The sequence below is a fragment of the Jaculus jaculus genome, chromosome 3, assembly GCF_020740685.1.
Source record: "Jaculus jaculus isolate mJacJac1 chromosome 3, mJacJac1.mat.Y.cur, whole genome shotgun sequence".
In the NCBI taxonomy this organism is placed as follows: Eukaryota; Metazoa; Chordata; class Mammalia; order Rodentia; family Dipodidae; genus Jaculus; species Jaculus jaculus.
The window spans coordinates 181,010,046-181,033,394 of NC_059104.1; the positions used below are offsets into that span (position 1 = coordinate 181,010,046).

The 23,349-nt window shown below is 46.7% G+C and overlaps 1 protein-coding gene across 1 annotated transcript in view; it reads left to right on the forward strand.

Annotated features, from left to right (window-relative positions):
• Spon1 (spondin 1) overlaps nt 1-23,349 on the forward strand; it is a 342,604-nt gene that overhangs the window by 185,183 nt on the left and 134,072 nt on the right. Inside the window, exon 6 of the mRNA XM_004650848.2 lies at nt 18,443-18,591. Coding sequence (XP_004650905.1) covers nt 18,443-18,591 — 149 coding nt within the window. The remainder of the gene's footprint in view (nt 1-18,442; nt 18,592-23,349) is intronic.

The window sequence follows — 23,349 nt, forward strand, 5'->3', positions numbered from 1 at the left end:
GCCATGAGTTCAAGGCCACCCTGAGACTACAGAGTGAATTCCAGGTCAGCCTGAACTAGAGTGAGGCCCTACCTCAAAAAACCTAAATAAATAAAGTTTGAAAAAGAAAAGGTGAGAGGGAAGGGGTTCATAAAGATGGTTCACTGAGTAAAGTGCTTGCCACACAACATGAAGATCTGAGTTTGGATCCCTAGCACCCACATAACCCAACACAGGGGAGGCAGAGACAGGGGATCCCCAGCACTCGCTGGCTGGCTACTCCAGCTGAGTTGGAGAGCTCTAGGTTCAGCAAGAGACCTTGTCTCAAAGAATAAGGTGGAGAGAAAATGAGGAAGACACTTGATATCAGCCTCTGGCCTCCACACAGATGTGCATGAGCACCTTACACACTCATGAGCATACAAACACGTGCACACACGCACACTCACACACACACACACACACACACACACACACAGAGAAAACAAAAGGACAGAAGAGGGGACGGTAGAAGCGCAGTTGCTTTTTCAGGCTGGTCCCTCAAGCCTTATTCTGGAAGAAAGCTCCAATTCATCTATATTATTGCTGATACTTGGCATAATTGCAGTTGTGGTGTTTGTCATTTTAACTGCCTGGTATATGAGCTGTGATACCACATTGTGATTTTAATTTGAGCTTCTTTGATTTCATTCACTGTACCATCATAGGCTATTTGTATAACATGAGTGCCTAGTCAGGCCTTGAGCATTTTTTTCTATTGGATTATCTGCCTTTTTCTTATTAAGTGATAGGATTTCTTTATATAGTCTAGGTAGAAGCCCTGTGTCAATTACATGTATCTCATGCATCTCCCATTCTGTGATTTGCCTTTTCACTTTCCTAGTTTTTGATGAATACTAATGTAGTCCATATTATGTTTTCTACTATGATTACTAATCTTGTCCCACTTATGAAATATTTGCTTATCACAAAGTCATGATGGTGATCTCCTATATTCTTCTCTAAACGTTTAATTTGCATAATTTTGAATACCAACAGTTCCTATCTAATCTTTGTGCCTTCTTTTTACCTTTCTTGCCTTATTGCACTGGCTGGAACCTCAAGTACAATGGAATTAATAGGATGAGCATTCTTACCTTGTCCCAAATGTAATGGAGAAAGTGTTTATATTTATCATTAAGTGGGATTTATGTCATCATTTTTGCTTATATTTTTATGTCAGAGAAAGAAAATTCCCTTCTTAGTTTTCCATCTCTATTCTGTTATCACAGATGGATACTGAATGTAATCAAATGCTGCCTCCATCCATAGTTATAAAGATATTTTTCTTTCAAATTAAATTAGAATGTAAAATGAATTGAAGTGATCAAATGTAGAATGTTACACTACTCCCATTGCTGGAATAGCCCCCTACATGTTTGTGATGTAAAATAATTTTTCTAAATACCTGGATGTATAGTTTGCTAATATAATGTCCAAAGTTCATGGCTACTCCAGCTGAGTTGGTGAGCTCTAGGTTCAGCAAGAGACCTTATCTCAAAGAATAAGGTGGAGAGAAAATGAGGAAGACATTTGATATCAACCTCTGGCCTCCACACAGATGTGCATGAGCACCTTACACACTCATGAGCATACAAACACGTGCACACACGCACACTCACTCACACACACACACACACACACAGACACAGAGAGAAAACAAAAGGACAGAAGAGGGGACGGTAGAAGCGCAGTAGTAGTCATGAATGAGATTTGGCTTCTGTCTTCATTTTTATCTTTAATTTTTGATAGATTTTTAAAAACCCACTCTGACTCCTCATTTGTCGTAGATAGAGATTTTAGTCCTAGTGTTATCGTAGCAACTTTAGCCAGAACCTCTAGCCTTTCTCTCATCAGCAGAACAGAAAGCTTTCCCCAAGATAAACCTATCTTGAGCCAAATCCTGTTTGAGCCGCTCACTGGCCATGTGTTTCCTGGCAAGTTACAGTCCCTGTCTGAGCCCGTTTCCTTGAGATCAGGAAGTGACATGGACAATGGTTAGCGAGCACCTGGTCCCCACAGACACTCGCCGTTCCTAGTCCTCGCTGCTTCTTTCTCCTGATAAAACAGCTTTTCACAGGAAAACATTGCTCCACTTCTGCACAGAGCTTACTGAGAGTCAAGGTGATTCAAGCCTGGAAGACGTATGGGTAGGGTGAGCGAAGTCTTTCCTTTTTTTTTTTAAATTATTTATTTATTTATTTGAGAGCGACAGACACAGAGAGAAAGACAGATAGAGGGAGAGAGCGAGAATGGGCGCGCCAGGGCTTCCAGCCTCTGCAAACGAACTCCAGACGCCTGCGCCCCTTGTGCATCTGGCTAACGTGGGACCTGGGGAACCGAGCCTCGAACCGGGGTTCTTAGGCTTCACAGGCAAGCACTTAACCGCTAAGCCATCTCTCCAGCCCAGTCTTTCCTTTTTTTTTTTTTAAATTATTTATTTATTTGAGAGCGACAGACACAGAGAGAAAGACAGATGGGAGAGAGAGAATGGGCGCGCCAGGGCTTCCAGCCTCTGCAAACGAACTCCAGACGCGTGCGCCCCCTTGTGCATCTGGCTAACATGGGACCTGGGGAACCGAGCCTCGAACCGGGGTCCTTAGGCTTCACAGGCAAGTGCTTGACCACTAAGCCATCTCTCCAGCCCAGTCTTTCCTTTTTTTTTGATGGTGGTGTTACACTCTGAACAACCAAGCAAAGTTATTTTTTGCCCCAACAAAACATTTAAACACAAGATCTCTTAGACTTTTAAAAGTAAATATTGCTAAAATATTGCTAGAATTTGTCATCTAAAATCCTTCTGTTCCTTCCATGGGGCTTTAACCGCAGGTGTTAGCGGTGGATTAAACAGTTGGGAGCTGTCCAGGAGTCCAACCTCTCTGCCATATATAACCATGTTTATGTGGAAAATTCCAGCTGGAAGGACACTTTTAAATAAAGTTTCCCTTTCTAGAAATATAATCCCAGTGTTACTTGTCAATGCACACTAAACCTTTACTCACTTTCTAGAGTAGCAGCAGGGATGAGAGCCGGGAGTGCCTAAAATTATGTTCTTTGCCTCTGAAATGAGAATCAGGTGACTAGCTAGGCTCTAATAATATCTACTCAATCAAGTCAGAGGTCCATAAAAAGTGGGCTGAGAAGGGTGAATCTGAACAGAGCTGAAATTGTGAACACCGGAAACCAATGCCCCACATGTTCCTGGGGAGCTGTATAGGCTCTGTCCTGCTTCCCCTCCTGTGATCCGCACCCCAAGAACAATTGTGGTGACATCCATGACTGACTTCAGCATGACCTCTGAGCCAGCTCCAGACTTAGCTCAAAGTGTGGGGGGGGACGTTGGTGGAGCAGAAATGACAGAGTCTGGAGTTTGGTCGTCTGGAGTCAAATCTCAGCCCTGTCACCCACGAGCACTTCGGTGCCCTCGCCCATTACGTGGGACTGATAACGACTGCCCTTCCAGTAACACGGTGGGAACAGGCGCGCCCTAGCAAGTGCCTGTGAGGAGTGTGGCGCAAGGAGCCTGCTCCGCGAGTGGGAATGGCTGTGACGATGAAGACAAGACGGTGTTGCTGTTGACGGATGATGGTGACAGTGGAGACAGCCTGCCTGGCTTTGGGTGGAGGGAGGATGAAGGATCGTGTAATCTGATGGGAAGGACCATTCTGAGCTCATCGCTGTCTGAGCAACACAGTTAGTGAGCCCAGGCACAGGAAGGTAACTGGGCGAGCCATGCATGTCCCAGCTCGGGGTCTCCCGAAAGAAGAGCCCGAGGCGAAGACTACAAGACTGGATCCAGAAGTCGGCAGAGGAAGCGAGCATGGAGGAGTGCGGAGGGAAAGAAGGCAGTCATCCCCAGCACACAGGGACGAGGTCACTGGAGGCCAGTGTCCAGGATGGGGTCGAGGGCTGGCCACCTTCCAGGACTTTCTTCTAGCACCTCCAGCCACCCCCAGCAGCTGGGAGCCTTTTCAGAGCACTGACTGTCTCCCAGACGCGTGCCGGGAAGCCCCCAGTGCGTGGGAGGCACCCCGAACACTGCCAGGAAGTGGACTCTGGGACATGCCGTGTGCTCACACCTGCTTTCCGTCGTTGCTCCTGAAATCAGAAGCAGACCAAGGGTGCGGGTTCACCACGCCTGAACAGAGATCACAGGCCAGGCACACACTCCTCGGAGGCAGAACTGTGAGGTGCCCCAACCCCCTATAGAGTGTAACCTACCTCCCAGAAGGGGCCACTAACACACTTGGCCCTATTATTATTTTTTAAATTTTTTTTATTAACAACTTCCATGATTATAAAAAATACCCCATGGTGATACCCTCCCTCCCCCCATTTATCCCTTTGAAACTCCACTCTCCATCATAACCCCTCCCCATCTTAATCAGTGTCTCTTTTACTTTTGATGTCTTGATCTTTTCCTCCTCTTATGATGGTCTTATGCAGGTAGTATCAGGCACTAGGAGGCCATGGATAACCAGGCCATTTTGTGCCTGGAGGGAGCATGTTGTATGGAGTCCTGCCCTTCCTTTGGCTCTTACATTCTTTCTGCCACCTCTTTCGCATTAGACCCTGAGCCTTGGAAGGTGTGATACAGATATTGCAGTACTGAGCACTGCGGTCATTTCTTTCCATCACCATGATACCTTCTGAGTCGTCCCAAGGTCACTTTGGCCCCTATTATTAACAGTATCAGGAGGTACTGAGAAATTTAGGGTTGTGGTGCCCAATTATGGCCACTAGACAAGCATGACTACCTAAAATTAATATAAAGTAAAAACAAATGCAACCCTTCAGTCACACCGGCAACATTTTAAGTGTTCAATGATCACATCTGGCCAGTGGATCCCGCCCTGGACCATGGAGGGCAGAGCCTTCTGTTTGCACTGGCTGGTGGCCATGCCACTTCAGATTTCTGAACTTTAACATATAAAGCACAGAGAAAAGTTAATGACTATAGTAGCTATTTTTTTTTTTTTTTTTTTTTACAGTTCCCCAGAGCAATTCATATGCCCGTTAGGAAACTTTTTGTTGTGGTGGTTTTAAATTTTTTTGTTTATTTGTACTCTTGTGATACTGGAATTGAATGTAGGGCCATGCATATGGTAAGCAAACGTTCTACCATTGAGCAATCTCATTTCATTTTATTCCTTATTTTATTATTTTTTAATTTTAATTTTATTTTTGGCAATTTCATGTAAAGCTGTAGCCCAAGGTGGCCTCGAACTCATGATCCTCCTAGCTCAGCCTTTGCGATAATTGTCTGCCCGCTTGAACCACAACAGCCATCCCAGACTTCTTTTGAGGTTTGATTTTTGAGATAGGGGCTCGCTAATTTGCCCAGGCTGACCCTGAATTTGACTCTGTAGCCCTGGCAGGCCTTGAACTTGCAATCTTCTTACAAGTAGTTTCCTAAGAAACGTACAGCTGGTGCCACTAGGCCCAGCCAAGCAGGCAGCTGTTCAAGAGCCCCCAGCCCTGCCCCGGCCTGGATTCCCAGCTCGCGGAGATGTCTGCCATGTGCCCCACGAAGTTGGAGCCTAAACAGTGAGCGCTGCATGAGTCAAGGGTGCAAACTGGAGCGGAAACTCAGGTGGAAAAGTACTTTCCTCATGAGCACGAGAACCTGAGTTCAATTCCCAGAACCCGTGAGAAGAAAACAAAGGCAGCCGTGGTGGTGTGTGCCTGAAGTTAGGGGGACAGGCAGATTCCTGGGGTTCACTGCCCAGCAAGTTTAGCCTATGTGGCAAGTCCTAGGCCAGTGAGAGACCCTGTCTGAATAAAAAGATGGATAGAACCTGAGGGACTGCGCCTGAGGTTGTCCTCTGGTCCCCACATGCATGTGCCCACACACACACACAGAGTCCTGCTGTCTGTCTGCGGGCCCAGCTCATCCGTCCGTCATCGTCCTACCACCTGCTCCTTTTGCCCAGCAGGGTGTGGCACCCCCAGGGCTGACTTCTGCCTCCACCCTAAACTACACCACCTATACCTCTCAACAACTGTGACTGTGGGGCTGGAGGGATGGCTTAGCGGTTAAGCGCTTGCCTGTGAAGCCTAAGGACCCCGGTTCGAGGCTCGGTTCCCCAGGTCCCATGTTAGCCAGATGCACAAGGGGGCACATGCATCTGGAGTCCATTTGCAGTGGCTGGAGACCCTAATGTGCCCATTCTCTCTCTGTCTTTCTCTATCTCTAATAAATAAATAAATAATAAAATCTTTAAAAAAAAAATGTGACTGTCCTTTAATCCCAGCACTCGGGAGGCAGAGGTAGGAAGATCACCATGAATTCGAGGCCACCCTGAGACTACGTAGTGAATTCCAAGTCAGTCTGGGTTAGAGTGAGACCCTACCTTGAAAAAAAAAAGTGTGACTGGGCTGGAGAGATGGCTTAGCAGTTAAGTGCTTGCCTGTGAAGCCTGAGGACCCTGGTTCAAGGCTCGATTCCCCAGAACCCACGTTAGCCAGATGCACAAGGGGCACACACATCTGGAGTTTGTTTGCAGTTGCTGGAGGCCCTGGCATGCCCATTCTCTCTCTATCTATCTACCTCTTTTTCTCTCTCTCTGTTGCTCTCAAATAAATAAATAAAAATAAACAATTTTTTAAAAAGTGTGACTGTGCCCTAAGGCCCTACCATTCCCAGTCAGACAGGCTGTTTATGTCTCAGTTTGTCCCCAAGCCCTACTTCCCTAGAGAAAGAAAATATTAGTTTTCCAGTTTTTGCAGTTAGGTTCTTGTTGATGGTGCAAACACTATACCAGAAGCAGTTTATGGGAGGAAAGGATTCATTTCAGGCCTACAGAACCCAGGGGATGTTTCATCACGGCAGAAGAAGCTGGCTCACTTCATCGTACATCTGTAGCAGAGAGACCATGAGAATAGCCAGAGTTCAAGTTCTTAGAATACACGTTAGGGTTGGATTCGACCCCAAGGTTTGCCTGGTGACACACTTCCTTCAGCACGGCTCCACCCCCAAACACTGCACTAGGTGAGGTCTGTGTAGAGAACATCATCACAAACACCTGACGTCATGGGAACGTTACATTCAAAGCCACCACACCAGTTATTTTCAAGGAGGGAAGGAAGAAGAGAGAGATTGAAAGAATATGGGTGTGCCAGGGCCTGCAGCTGCTACAAACAAACTCCAGATTCCAGAGGCATGTTCTGCCCTGTGCATCTAACTTTACAAGGGTACTGGGGAATCGACCCTAGATCATTAGGCTCTGCAGGCAAGTGTCTTAACCACTGGGCAATCTCTGGATTTTTTATGTAGCAAGAACTGTGCCTCCTATTTTACATGGATTCCCTTCCATAAACCCAGAACAACCTCAGAAGTTGGTACTGCTATTATGCCCATTTCACAGAAAGTAAAACTGACTAGATGACATTGCTTGTTCAAGATTACACTGGTGAATTGTGGCAACAAGAATGTGCTGGTGGCTCTTTTTTTTTTTTTTTTCTTTAGTTTCTTTCAAGGTAGGGTCTCACTCAAGCCCAGGCTGACTTGGAATTAGCTATGTAGTCTCAAGGTGGCCTCGATCTCATGACGATCCTCCTCTCTCTGCCTCCCAGATGCTAGGATTAAAGGTGTGTGCCACCACGCCAGGCTATGTTGGTGGCTTTAAGCCAGTAGGATGTCCCCCTTCTCTTTTAAGACTTGAAAAAAAAAAATAAAAGATATCACATGGATGAATCTCAAATGCACTGTACTAACAGTCAGACTTAAACTGCTACCTACCAAATGGATCCCCTTAAAGCCTGCAAAAGACAAAACAAAGAAGAAAGAATGGGTCAGAGGCTGCCTGGCTGAGAACGGCGGGCATGGGGTTGATTGCAGAAGGGTAAAAGAACTACTCAATCTCTTGATTATGGCAGTAGCTGCATGATTGCATGCACTGGTCAAAATCTGCTAGGCTACATTTAAAAGGGTGAATATTACAGTATTTATCGTGTGCTTTATTTTAAAATGGGGACTACAGAAGGCAGGGAGTGATTTTCTTCTGATTGTCCCAGCAATTGTCTTACTGCAACAATAGAGTCAAACTTTTAAAGCTTTGGAAGAGCAGAGCTTGGAGGGGGAGTTTGGAAGTTCAGACTGAGAAAAGAATGCAGGAGAAAGAAGAGGGGACTGCGAGCTGAAAAGCCTGGAAGACAAAAGATGGCTCTTGTGCAAGAAAGAAAGACAAAAGATGGCTCTTGTGGGGAGAGAGCATTGGTGGAGGTGTTTTTTCACCCAGGGCAAGCAACTTGAACCTCTCTACTTAGAGAGGGACAAGCTCTTCAGGGACAAGAAACGAGAGGTGCCCTTTCCCACAAATTTACCATTTCCAGAACTCTCCATTGCTTCATGCAGATAGGAGTTGCCATCTGTTTTCATTTCCCTTCGGCCTGGAGAACTGCCTTTAATATTTCATATACTGCAGATGTGCTGGTAATAAATTCACTCTGCTTCCATTTTTCAAAAAATACTTTATTTTGCCCTCATTGTTGAATATTTTTATAAGATAATAGGATTCTAAGTTGATGGGTTTTGTTTCTTTCAAATTTTTGAGTGTGTCATTTTGTTGTCTGCTGGCTTGCCTTGTTTTTGAAGCCAGCAGACAGTCTCTGTCTCACTAACCCTAATGGGTCTTTTATCGCTTCTAAGATTGTTTTCTGTGTCAGATTATGAAGTACTTGGATGTCATTCTCTCTCCTTATTTTCATTTTATTTCGTTTTCATTTAGGTTTTAGGTGTTATTTTCTTTACTTTTATCTTTTTGGGGGGGTAGTGAGCTTCTTGTGTTTGTAGGTTGATATTTTTCATCATATTTGGAGAATTTCAAGCACAGTTTATTTAACTATGTTTCTAAGCCAAGTGCTCTATTCTGTCCTGCTGGGCCTCCATTTAAGCCACTTATTTTTATTCCACAGGACTCAGGTTCATCTTTTTTTTCTAGCCTTTTGTCCTTCTTTACTTCACTTTGAATTGTGTTTATGTCACCCTATCTTTCAGTTTACTGATATTTTCCTTTGCTGTGTCCAAATACAGATATTATATTTTTCAGCTCTAGAATTTCCATGTGGGCTTTTTAAAAACGGTTTCTATTCTCTGCCAAGATTTCCCATCTGTTTATTCATCATGTCCATCTTTTCTTTAAATCCTTGAGCTTACTGATGATGGCTGTTTCTGCAGCCCTGGCACGTTAATGCCAGCATATCAGTTATCTGAGGTGGTCTTTCCGTTGGCTGTTTTTTCCCCATGCCTTAGGCCGTAGTTCCTTGCTTCCACACATATCGGTCCACTTTTTATTGCATAATGGCCATATTAAAGCTTGCATTATTGAGTATTTAGACTTTTTGTCTTTATTTAAAGAATACGGGGCTGGAGAGATGGCTCAGTAGTTAAGGTACTTGCCTGCAAAGCCTAATGATCCAGGTTTGATTCCCCAGTATACCCATGTTAAGCCAGATGCACAAAGTGGCACATGCACCTGGAGTTCGTTTGCAGTAGCTGGAGTCTCTGGCATGCCCATTCATTCTCTTACTCTCTCCTTGCAAATAAGTAAATAATTTGTTTTTTTAAGAATATGGAGCTTGTGTTTGCACAATGATTATTTTCTGGTGAATGTGATTCCCTTCTAAGGCTCATTTTCTAACTGGTTAAGGTAAGTCTAGGTGGCCTTTAGATTGTGAAGCCCTTCTATTATGTCTGGCTTAGAGCTGTGTCCCCAGCGTTCTGCAACCCCTGAAATTTCTGCTGTTCTCCTCTTCCCCAGTAGCTCTTGTCCCTCATGTGGCGACTCACGTGGCACACATGCTACTTAATTTGCTCAAAGGTTTAAGGGGATGTCTAAGCTGCTCATGTCCCCTGCTCCTCTGCTGCCACAGACCCAGGTTCTTTTCTAGGGGGAGAGAGGTACTTGCGATGTGTGAGTGCGTGTTTGTGGGGGTGCTTGTGCCGCAGCCCGAGCATGGAGGTCAGAAATCAGCCTCAAATGTCTGTCCTTGCTCTCCACAGCTGTAGCCTGACGTTCCTTGGTCTAATGCATAGCGCAAGCCAAGTACATATCCACTGAGTGACTTAAGGAGGCCTCAGAGGAGACAGAAAATGTTATGTTTCTTAAGTGTCAGGAATGAAAAGGGGATGTCTCTTGAGATCTTAGAGAAGAAAAAAAATGACAGCTGAGTGAAGAATTCACGAAAGATGGAGAACGGAGGCATTTCCGGCATGATTGACAGGCGTCCTCATGCAGGTTTTTGCCATACTGGGACAGGGTCCCGAGGAGCCCAGTGGCTTGGTCAGGGGGAGTCCCGGAAGCAGCCAAGAGAAGCAGGAGCTTGAGGACAGGTCCAAGCTATGTCCTGGGCAGCACCGGGGCGAACTCACAGAAGCCAAGTTCCACAGCCAAGTGCAAGGCCCTGGACAAGGCTCTAGACAGACGCTGCTCTGCGCGGAGGGCGCGAATGACACGGCCAGGGGCGCTGAGGTCCAAGACAACGCGTAAGACGAGAACTGGCAGCTGCGCAACCCGTTTCTGCTGGTTGGTGCGTGGTGGGGGCAGCAGTGCCCGGTGGAAGGGCGGCAGGGACGAGGGAAAAGGGGGCGCCAACACACGGTGTGTTCGTACGAAAACCGTTGTTTAAAATAATAAGGAGAGATTTAAAAATATTTCTGTTGGTGACTGGCCACATTGTACAAGGGAGGAAGGAGCCTATGCATGGGTTGGCCTTGGTCTTGGAAAGATTTAAGTGACAAGGTCCCCTGTAAGGGGGTACAATGGGGAAGAGAGGATGGAACTGCAAGATCGGAGGTCTTTGGTTGGTATGGCTATTGAAGCGAATCTCATAAGGGCCCAACAACAGCACAGAACCAAGATTTGCTGAGTCCTGAGGATGGGGCTGATGCTGCAGTAATATTATCACTGAGGCTTAGGGCATTCTCCTTTGAATCGCTGTGAATGGATTTCAAGAAAATGAATGGTTCGCAGGACTAGTTTTGGCAGAGGACTTTACAGAGACTGGCCAGGAAATCTGGGCAGTCACTGAACACCTGCTGCATTAGTCAGCGTTCTCCAAAGAAAGAGAATCAGGGCATGCTCTCGCATACACAAAGAGATTCGTTATAAGGAACTGGCTTGCCCAAATATGGAGAGCGAAAGGCTGCAAACAGATAGCACTTAGCAAGCTGGAGCCCGAGGCAAGACAATGTTGGTCTGCAGGTCTGACAGCCTGCTGATTTGCGTAGTTCTGAGGGACAAGCCCTTCCTCTACTCACAACCCAGGAAGGGTCAGTAATGCAGCTTGAGTCCAGAGGCATGGGGGGGGATGATGTCCCAGCTTGAAGCACGTCAGCAAGGGGGATCCCCCTCTTACTCAAGCGAGAGCCAGCCTTTGTGTTCAGTCTTCACCTGAGGAGGGGGGCCCCCCTCAGGGAGAGAAATCTGTTTCATTTTACTTTCCAGTTCAAATGTTAGCCTCATCTACACCCTCACGGTCACACCCCGAAAAACATTTGGCCTCCCATAGCCCATTCCAGTTGGCCCATCCAATGGACCATCACAGTCCCTATCGGCAGATTGCTTCAAATAATCCACCTGCTTTGCAAAGTGCTTCTTCAAACCCCAGGCCCATGCCTCTTTGGTGAGTGCTGGCCTTTTAAGCGTCTATGTGAGACACTGGAAATTTAGCGCCACAGACAACAGAAATGATGGCAGAAGGGTGTCCCTGTGCCATGTAGTCAAAGTGTGGCTTTTTAGACAAATGCACTCGGATGACCCTTGGCGTCTCAAATTCACATGTCTAATCATTTTTTCCTACCAGTTTCCTCCCTGCCTCTGCCATGGAAGCTTCATCAAAGCTGTTGGGAATATGTCTAGGTCCAGATATGAATAGGCCACTCGAGCATTGCTGGAACCAGTGAGGGAGGGATATGCTAAACCAAGAAGCTGTGCCCCTTATGAAGCAAGATGAAGAGATCAGTGATGCTGTTTGCTTCTCTGCCATCTGGCACGGAGGCCCTTGTGTTTCATCAGAGCCCCCAGAGGTGGCCTTCTTGATTATTCATTCAAGGAAGTCACAAACATGAATCCTACCACTTTCCCCCAAACCTCTCAATACTGACATCTTATTTCTCTCTCCTTCTTTATCTCCCAGGGGATGGTGGGCCCTGATATAAACTAGGTCTATTAGCCATCTCACTCTGCTGGCCCCAGGCCACTGAACCCATTTAGATTGTTCCAGATTCAGATATGTTCCAGAATCAGGATCTCCCAGCTGACATTCCTGCCACCTCTACCTCTACCTCTAAGTCAAAGCGCCCCCAGTCACCCAGTCAGATGTCCTTTGGTTATTGGGCCTCCTAAGCTAACTTAGGTTTTATCTGCCCTGTTTAGATTTAATTTTGCTATAGCTATTTAACTTACTGCTGCATTTTATGTGCCAGCCACTAATCATTATGACATGGGCCTCGGCCTTAGAATGGCATTAGGACTCTGGTTTTCTCTATATACAGATGAAGAAGTTGAGGTGGGGACTGAGATGTTCTGTTTAGAAAGTTACTGAATGCTCATGATCTCATCTCAAAACACAGAGTCTTAACTAATTCACCAAATTGCCTCCCCAGTTTATCACCTCTTCTCCTTCTCCTCTTCTTCCTCTTCATCCTGCTCATCCTCTTCTTCTTGAAGCACTGGGACAGACCCTAGGACCTCTCCCATGCTAGACAAGTGCTCTATTGCTGAGCCACATCTCAAGCCCCCAGTCTTCTGTCTCATTGGTGCAGATTTGACCCCTTGTCTCTATTTCCTCTGACACTGTCCTAAGTTAGACTCTATATGATTCATGCAAGGAATGTTGAGGGCCTCCTAGTTGGCCTCCTCACCTTTGAACTCTGTTTCTTCCTGCCACTGGGTGTGTCTTGCCCCATATACAGTAGAACACATTAGCAAGGAACAGGCCCCTGCACGAGACAGGACCAACTTTGAATCTCAGCATCTTTAACCATCTGCTTCTATGATCTTAGACTCACAAAGTCCAAATTTCCTTATGTGAAAGTAAGAATTATGATAGCACCTTCTATTAGTTAACTTTTCTTGTCACTGTGACAAAATACCTTCCAGAATAGACTTAAGGTAAGAAGGCTTGATTTTGGCTCACGCTTTCAGAAGGAGCTGCCTATGGCGGCACAGAAGGAATGGCAGATCTGTCCATAACCTAGGCACATCTTGATATGCCAAAAATAAGACCAGAGGTTGGCCGGGCGTGGTGGCACACGCCTTTAATCCCACCACTCAGGAGGCAGAGGTAGGAGGATCGCCTCCCTAAGACTACGTAGGTCAGCCAGGGCTAGAATAAGACCTTACCTTGAAAAAAAATAAAAGAAAGAAAGAGAAAAATAATGAAACCAGGGGAAGGACTAGGCTATAACCTTGAAAGTGACTCGCCTATGCCAGCCAGACCCCATCTCCCGCCTCCTACATAACCCTCAAACAGCACTACCAGCAGGGAAACAGCTGTTTAAACACACGACGCTGTGGTGAACATTTCAAATTAAAACCATAACCACCCATCTGTATCAAAAAGAGCTTTGTAGGTGCTGGGAAGGTTGCTCAACGTTTACAGAGGCACTTGCTCTGTAAGCATGCCAACCAGAGTTCGACCCCAGCACCCACATCAATCTAAACACAAACTGGCACATGCGTCTGTAATCCCAACCTGCCCATGTAATAGGAGGTGGAGCCAGTAGCATCCTGAAATTCACAGAACAGCTAGAATGACCTTTCCAGAAGCTAAAAGACAACAGCGACCCTGTCTCAAAAACAAGGTGGGAAAGAGGACCAGTACCCAGAGCTGTCTTCTGACCTCCAGATGCACACCGGAGCGCACACCCTCCCATACACACATGATTCCTTTAAAGAGCTTTTTTGTTTGAGTGGCCAGTGAAATAATGTGAGTCCAGTCTTCAGCACAGAGCCTGAGATGTAGCAAATGTTCAATACATATTACCTTGTTATATCATTCTCCCCAGGAGGAATCTTCCATCATGTTTCCCCTTTTCTCATGCCATTGGCCGCAGGGACACAGCACTCTCCACAACTGGTCCCGATTTTCCGACCCATCTTGTCTCCTTGTCTTCTAACACTGCAGTCCATTCAATGGTCCCTTCCAACCCCTGACCACACAGTGCCCTGCAGGGGAAAGAGCAAGTATTCTTGAGTCAAATGGACCCAGGGTTCAAAGCCCAACCTTGCCCCGCCTTAGGTCTGTGTGCTTGAGCAGGTTCCTTAAGGCCTGTGGGCCTCAGTTTCCTCGTATGGAACATGAGAATACGGTCGTGGTGAGTATTGCACACAGGAAAGCTGCATTCAGGCAAGCGATAGGTTCCTGATCCCCTTATCTCTAGTCCCGTCTGCCTTCCCACTCAGCCTGCTTTCCTCCACTCTTCCACTGCTCCTAGACTCTGGGAGCTCCTTCAGTGCACACACTGCCTTCTCTTCTGCTTTTGTTGGATTTCTCTTGCGAATTCCCATGATGCTTTCTGTCTGAAATGCTGCTGATGACTTTGTTTTGTACCATTCTTTTACTTTATTTAATTTTTTGTTTGTTTGTTTGTTTAAATAGAGGAACAGGCAGAGAGAAAGAATGGGCATGCCAGGGCCTCCAGCCGTTGCAAACTCCAGATGCACGTGCCACTTTGTGCAGCTGGCTTTACGTGGTTGCTGGGGAATCAAACCCAGGTCCTTAGACAATGCATGCAAGCCCCTTAACCACTGAGCCATCTCCTAGCCCCTCTGTACCATGCTTGTCACCTCTTGTTATTCTTTTCAAAACCAGCCCAATTAATTTGCACAACTCTGGGAGACAGTGCAGGCTCATGACTATTATCCGTGTTTGTGAAGGAAAGGGGCTAGGAATGCGTCTCAGTTGTAGGGCACTTGATGACAGTACATACAGCCCTGGGTTTGACCCTCAGCACCAGAAAAATAAGTAGTAAATCAATAATACAAAGGAAACAGAGGCTGTAAGAGGTTGGATGACTGATTTGTTGTCACAGCCTTCTGTCTTTGAGAGTGACCATGTCTCTGTTTGTACCCAACTGACTGCTCTTGCTTACCTGCCATCTGTGCCAAATGTAATGTTGGCAATTGTTTCTCCATCGGTGCTTGCCCCTCCTCCAGGGAGCATGTAGTCTCATCCTCCTCCTCTCTGAGTACCTTGCACCGATCTGTTATTGAGCTCATGACATTAAGTGTGCTAAATTTGGATAAATGTGCTATGTTGCAAAGTCATTGTAGGAAACTAATAATTGCATTGGCCAGAAAGTTGCGCTGCTAAAATGAAATTCTGCTCGAGAGAGTCAGAAGCAGGAAGGCAGTTCCACCCTGGAGGACCGCACGTGAGACTCGTTGGATTCAGGGAAAGAGGAGTTGGCTCCTTCGCCCCTGCGCTCTTTGTTCTTTGATAATAACCCCAGCGGGCTGGATTCTAGCTCATCTGCTTATCCATCTGTTTCTCCCACCCAGACTGTGTCCCTTGGGGCAAATGCCATGTCCTATTCCTCTTCCTGTCCATGACCTGCCACTGTGTTTGGCACGTAACTAATGGAAGCTTAAGGGATAAACTCGAAAGACCCATCTGGGCCCAACTTCTGATCCCCCAGGAATGGTGTTCCTTCCCTTCCCTTTCCATCCCACTCCACATATACACAGTTATCGTTATGCTGAACTAAGGGCAGGTTTTACTGCTTGCACATTTTTGAAGCCTCTGACCATGGAAGGAGGAAACCAGACTTCTTAATGAGTGTCTATTCTGTGCCAGTAATGAGTTCATATACATCATCTCATTTATTAAATCATTTAACTCTCACAACAGGTCAATAAGGTAGACATGATTAGCCCTGAACCGTTAAGAGGGAGCTGAAACTCAGAGAAATAAACAGTGTTTCTGGGCTGGAGAGATGGCTTAGCGGTTGAGCGCTTGCCTGTGAAGCCTAAGGACCCCGGTTCGAGGCTCAGTTCCCCAGATCCCACGTTAGCCAGATGCACAAGGGGGCACACGCGTCTGGAGTTCGTTTGCAGAGGCTGGAAGCCCTGGCGCGCCCATTCTCTCTCTCTCCCTCTATCTGTCTTTCTCTCTGTGTCTGTCGCTCTCAAATAAATAAATAATTAAAAAAAAAACAGTGTTTCTATAGCTAGTAAGTGGTTATGCTGAATCTTAAAACCCTCTCTTCTGACTGGAAGACTAATCTCTCCCTCTCTCTCTCTCTCTCTCTCTCTCTCTCTCTCTCTCTCTCTCCTCTCTTTTTAACAGTGTGGAGGGACACGGCTGACTCCTTTCACTGAGTCAGTGTCAGGCACTCTGATGGACTGACCTTGAATTTTGTCATGTTGAATCCAATCAGTGCACTTCAAGCACGTAAACCCCACCTTCCCACTTGAGTGACTGGAGGAAATCTTTCTGCAGACCTGAACTGTGCACTTGCAGGATGTCAGGCCCAGGGCTGGGGGCAGAGTCCCTTTGGGAGTTTAGAGTCTAGTGGGGTAACAGTCATGGTGAATGTGTCTTGTGCTATGGGGAGAAAGGGGCCAGACGTTAGGTCAGCTTAGAGCAGTCTTGAGAAGTTTCTGAGTCAATTATGGAGTAATAAGAGCTTGCAGAGCCAACCAGGTCAGTGGAGACACACTGTCAGAACTGGTGGGTAGGACCGGCCTGAGCACTGGGGGCTTGTTGGTGGAACAGTCCAGGGAGCAAGACGGGGAAGCGGACCCCCTGAATTCACACCTTGAGTCAAAGGTCCCAAAAGGCAACGGATCCTTGCCCTTCGCAAGTGTGCTCTTAGCTTAACAGCTAAAACGTTCTCCTCACCCTGGAAATGAGTTAGCAGCATCCCCATCTCTCTTCCCTCAGGATATAAGGGATAAACATGGAGTTTGTGTTTCTCTGATAAACAGGAAATACTAAGCAGTTGAGTAAACCCACATGGCAGTGTCATTTGCCTAAAGTAAAGCATAACTGCTTCAGCAGGCCAGAAGGCCGCAGCCTGGTTTTGTGCATGAGTGTTTTGTTGTGGTCTGGGCCACAAGAGCCTGGTTCTGTTCAGAATCCATCTTTTCTGTAGATGGTGAAATGGAGTGAAGGGATTTTCCTTCCCTGAGCCACAGGGTATGAACCAAAAATGTCATTTGAGTTTACCTAATTTGAATTTTCCCTTTCATCGTAACTAGAATTGTTCTTTAGCTTGAAACTCCGTCAAAATGAACCAAAGAATGAGTGAGGGTTGAGCCAATCCTATGATGAACTGCATGGAACTGCGTCAGTAATAACTACAGATGCGTCTATATTCTTTGCATGTAAACACAAGTCCCCTGCAGTGCCAATGATGAATATTACTCCCGCTCACTTAATTCCTGGGGACTTGGTGAAACCCTCCAATCAGATTCTGGACTGGTTCTGTTCAGGACTTACAGTTTCCTCCTGCTGTGCAGTGCTTCAACCATCTCCCGCGTCCCACACTGCCACCATCCCTCGTGGCCATCACCAAACGACTGTGACGAGTCACCTCCACATATCTGGCATGTCTGCCCCCATCCCTTAAATGCGGCTGGCCTGCCTGCCTCTTACACTGGGACATATGTTGAAGATAGCCACGGAAAGCCCTGGGCACTGCCTGCTGGCATTCCTCACCCAGGTGACGTTTTGCTCTCTGTCACCTCCCCAGCTCTCCACTGCAGCCTTCCGGTGCGTTCTTTGCACTGCTGCCTGGGTGATTTATCTCAAATTCAAGTGCAGTCATGTCACTCTCTTGCTCCAAACCCTTCACTGGCTTTCAAATATTTCCCGATGGCATCCCAACTCCTGAAGCATCGAGAGCAAGGCCGCTCAGAAGCAGGCTCCTTCCCACCTTCCCTGGGTCACTTCCCACCTCTCCCCTGACAGTTTGTGACACAGCGATGTGGAATGGCTGGCTCTCCAAGCACAATGCACAATGTTATTTAATGTTTCCGAGCCTGCCAGAAATAGCCTTTCCTCTCCATTTTGCCTTAGGGGGGAAAAAAAACTCTGAATAGCAATTGGATTCTCTCAACTGTCCCTTTCTTGGAGAACTCCATAGGCAGAAGGCATCCCTTCATGTCTTCTCTGGGCATCTGCTGCTCACCTGTCTGCCTCTGGTAATGGGGGGGTTGAGATTCTGTCTGGTCACTGAGCGGTGTTGGGCTCAAAATAGAGCAGGTGCTTAATCAGCTTAATGAGGCCAATTCTTTGTCCAGTTCCCCTCCTTCCCATCATCTAAGAGGCTTATGTTGGACTAGGGATATAGCTAAGTGGTAGAGCACTTGCCTAGCATGCACAAGGCCCTGGGTTCAATCCCAGCACCAGGAAAGAGAGAGAGGGGCTTTTGTTTCAGTTACAGCCATGCTGATACATCCCAATTGACTTCCAGGCCGAGCCAATCACTGGTCTGCGATCATCGGTGGATCCCACTCGAAGAACTACGTGCTGTGGGAGTATGGAGGATACGCCAGCGAGGGCGTCAAGCAGGTTGCAGAATTGGGCTCACCAGTGAAAATGGAGGAAGAAATTCGACAACAGGTAAGAATAAAAATCTCCAAAGCATCCCTGAGGTTTATTTTCCAAGAGCTTGAAGCTTGTCTCCTGATGTGCTGGGAGAAAACCTGTTTTCTGAGTTGGGGATTCTGTTTCGGAGTTTCCCTGACTGAATTTGTGTGTTCTGTAACTTCTGCAAGCTAGATGCTGCTGCTGGGGCCATGGTTGCGGTGCCATGTCTCTGGCCTCCTGAGAGTGAAAAGAGTGACTTATGGTCACTGGCTGTAGTCCTTGGGGATGGCATTAATACTCAAGCTATCTAAGCCAAATGGCCACTTTAGAAAACAAACACTCTGTGTTGGCACACGCTTTTATGCCACTGAGTCTTGAGGCACCTGATAAATTTGCTGGTCACGCGTCATCATCGCCATGGATGGAAGTAGCCTGTGTGTTCCATGTCACGTGCCCGGGAGCTCTGTCATATCGCTGAGGAAGATGACAGGAGAGACCCGCAATACTTGTCAGTTTGTTTGGCTGACAGTGTCCTGTTCCTCATGAGAGGCCAGATCCAGGGCTGAGAAGAGAGCTCAATCCAATCAGTAAAGTGTTTGCCTTACAAGCATGGAGACCTGAGTTCAGTTACCCAGAACCCACATTCTTATTAAAGCGAGGCACGGTGCTACACAGCTATAATCCCAGGGCTGGAGAGGCAGAGACAGGGAGATCCTTAAGGCCCGCTGACTAATTGGCCTAGTCTGATTGGTGAGCTCAGCTTGTCTGTGAAGCCTGAGGACCCTTGTTCAAGGGTCTATTCCCCAGGACCCACATTAGCCAGATGCACAAGGGGCGCATGCGTCTGGAGTTCATTTGCAGTGGCTGGAAGCCTTGGCACGTCCATTCTCTCCCTCTCTCTCTCTCTCTCTCTCTCTCTCTCTCTCTTTCTCTCTCTCTTTCTCTGTCGCTGTCAAATAAATAAATAAAAATAAACAAAAACATTTTGTAAAAAGGTGAGTGGTGTACTTGAGAATGACACCCAAGGCTGACCTCTGACCTCCACTCAGAGGCATGTGCACATGAATCCACACTCCTGCATTAAAAAAAATACATTAAAAGCCTGATCCAGGGCTAGAGAGATGGCTTAGTGGTTAAGGCACTTGTCTGTGAAGCCTAAGGACCCATGTTCAGCTACCCAGATTCCATGTAAGCCAGACACACAGGGTGACGCATGTGCGCAAGGTGGCACATGCATCTCCAGTCCAGTTGCAGTGACTGGAGGTCCTGGTGCGCCAATTCTCTCTTTCACTCTTTCCCCCACCCATAATTTTTTTTTAAAGCCTGATCCAGTTCACAGCACAACGAAGCCTTATAAAGGTCTTAGAAGAAGAGTGACATGTTTCTGTGGTGGTTGGCGGTGGAGCGGTGACAGCGTGGCTTTAGCTGTCACTCCCCCAGAAGCCCTGTGGCTGGGGAGCTGCACGGGCAGCCGTATTTCGCTGACCTCCAGATATTCTGAACAAGGAAGCATCAAACTCTGCTGGAGGCGTCATTTCACAACACGGGTCACAGAAAGGTCACGTGCTCCTATGTCCCATGCCCAGACACTGTGCCCCACATGTCATGATGGGCATGTGCTGAGAGGACTGAGCAGTCCAAGGGGTGCACCACTTAGACCCCAGTGTATCTGTGACCCTGCCATCTGGACTTACAGCTGCCCGTAAGCTTCACTGAGCTAAATGCAACAGAAGTCACCCTGATCTCCTTCCATGATCCCCCAAGGAATTCTTTTGGACTAGAATTTTTTTTTTAAATGAATGAGCTTGTGTTTCTTATTAATTTGATTTAAAGTCTTCTTTTTGGGAAAGAAGTTTGAATAGCTTTTTTTGAAAATTATCATTCTGCACATGCATACAAGCACAGGCACAAATATGCCACAGTGCATCCCAAACCCATATCAGAAAGAAATCCCCAGGGTTGGAAAGAAGGCTCATAGTTAAAGGTGCTTCCTTGCAAAACAGAACGGCCTGGGTTTGATTCCCCAGTACCCATGTAAAGCCAGACGTACAAGATGGCTCAGGTGTCTGGAGTTCATTGCAGCGGCAGCAGGCTCTGGCCCGGGCACACTCCTCTTGCTTTCTCTGCTGCCTCTCTCTGCTTCTCTTTCAAAGAAATGAATAGAAATGTTAGAAAGAAATTCCTGGATCTTATCAACTATGCTAGCCATCATGTCTGGCTCTGACCCTTTGTGTTTCTGTCCTCTGCATCTAACATGATGTCTCCATGCGACACACAGAAGGAGTGTTATACTAAAGTTAAAATAATCAAGTACACTCATGGCCTAAAGAATCACAGGCTTCAGATGAAGAAAGCAGGCGTCTTAATCTACCCAGATCGTCTGTGGACCATCATACTCCTTAACCAGGTCAAGTACGTTTCTCCTGTGTCTGCAGGATCTGTTTATACATGAAGAGTGGTTCACGTAGAGCTGTAACTGCACTGAACCCGAGATTAGTGTCATTTTTTTCCACTTAGGAAAATACCAAAGGAAATTCCAAATCTTGAGTGTGGAGGCCCGAGGACAGCCCTGAATACGGGTCCTCACATCTCACCTTATTTGTGGCAGGGTCTCTTGTTTAGCACTGTAAAGGCCAGGCTGGCTGGCCTGCAAGCTCCCATAGTTTTCCTGCCTGTGCCTACCATCTCATAGCAGGAGAACTGAGACTACAGACGCATGCTAAGACAGCCAGTTTTACGTGGGGACCTGAGCTCAGCTCAACATGCTTGCCCAGCCAGTCCACTTTGTCCACTGAGCCACACCTCTAGCCCTTGAACAGATCTTCACATTACACAGTGTTCATCTCATGGTCAGCCGATGACCCGTACTGTTGTTCTGACCCTGACTGCCATGCGCACAGATGACATCACTCCACGCAATAGCCAGTCCAGGAGCACTCACTCCATAGAGTTGCTGGTCTGTCTGGCAGCCTTTGGGAGGAGCCCCCCATCTGGAATCCTGAGAGCCTACATTTCTGGTTCCCAAAATCATACAATTGTAACCCACACACTTGTCTAGCTCTGAAGAACAGGATGGTACAAACCATTTGTTCCAAAGAAATGCTGAAATTTGCAAGTAAATGGTATTAAGGTAAAGGACATGTTCATCAAAATGCCAGCTTCATTTGTTGGTTTTCTTGAGAGATTTCTGGAAAGTAGACACACACACACACACACACACACACACACACACACACACACACAAATGATAAAAAAAGATTGACAACTCATGGGCGGGATGGGACCACAGCCATAGAATGCCCTTTTCAGGAAGTGTTTTGTGTTTGGTGTGGTCTTAGCCAACTGTTTGTGACAGGGTCTCTGCCCAGCCCAGCTGGCTAATGCCCCTGATGGACAGTCATGCTGCTGTGCTTAATTACAGGAACTGCCCTTGGGAAGGAGTCTATGTGTCTATCACCACCTCTCAGGCCTCTGCGTTTTAGAGGTATATTCTGAGCTCCCTCACATCAAAGGCTGACAGGTGCATATTATTATCCAAGTTCTGCAGATAGGGAAAAGGCACGTTAGTCATGGACAACCACAGAACCTAAGCCCAAGTCTGTCTGGCTTCAAAGTCTATACAGAGAACTCAAATGTATGGTTTGATGACCTCCTTGGGAACACTTGCAGCCCCACGGAGGAAGGACCCCAACAGAATGGGGACAGGGACAAGGAAAAAGAGGGCACCAACACATGATGTGTCCATATGAAATATGCTGTTACAATAATAATAAAAGAAAAATGCACGGTTTGTAGGAGCCCCTCAGAAATGGGACCTCTTCTTCCAAACTTGGTAAGCATTTCAAAATGGCAATGCTATGAATTTCACAGCACAGGCCCCTTGAGAATGCACAAGCGACAGCCCACCTGTGCCCCGTCTTGCTCCATGGCACCGCCCTGCAGGAAAATGCCTCTCACCGACGCCAAATGGAGCCTCTACCAGCAGCACTACATCCCCCAGTGCCCTCCAAACCAGTTTGGTCCAGAAATGTAAGGCTCCCCTCAGTTCTAAGTGATTCATGGTCTTCAGTATTGTCCCCTGAAAGCACACAGTTTACATTCTTCCGTAAGTCAAAAAAGGAGCTAACCTAGGCATCCCTCTCGGACTGAGCTCTGTCGTCTGACTAACTGAGGACTTGGTTGAGAAGTCCCGCAAACTCTCAGCCTTCAGTGCCTCATATCCTGTCAAAGAACCCCACTCCAGCTATGATGAAAATAATCAGCCATCGTTCCCCACAAACAATGGTTTTATGCTTTTCCTTACAGTGGACTCATAGCTCACGGCCAGTTTCAAGGGCATTAAAAACCACAATAGGTATTGCTGGATATGAATTTTATGCTAATGGATTTCAAACACAAATAAACAATCCTATTAGCAATGGAAAATTACAATACGATTGAGTATAAACTTTAATGTTACTATAGCTGCAAGGCCCCAAGAAAATGAATGAAAGATTACAACAGAGGTGTTAACGGGCAGGGAGAGGGGAGAGCAGGATGTACCCCCCTCTTGGGAGAAGACAGGAAAATGCTTCCTGGTGACGCTAGATCCTGGGAATTGGAAACACTGAGCTATCTGACGGCCATGTGTGCTTCATCTTTTAAGAAGTTCTTCAGATCGTTTGCCCATTTTTAAATTGGATTATTTGGTGTTATTTTGTTGTTGTGCCGTTTTGTGAGTCCTTCGGTATTCTGGATATTACTTCTGTCAGATGAATAGGCAGTGACGGTTCTCTCCCACTCTCCAGGTCA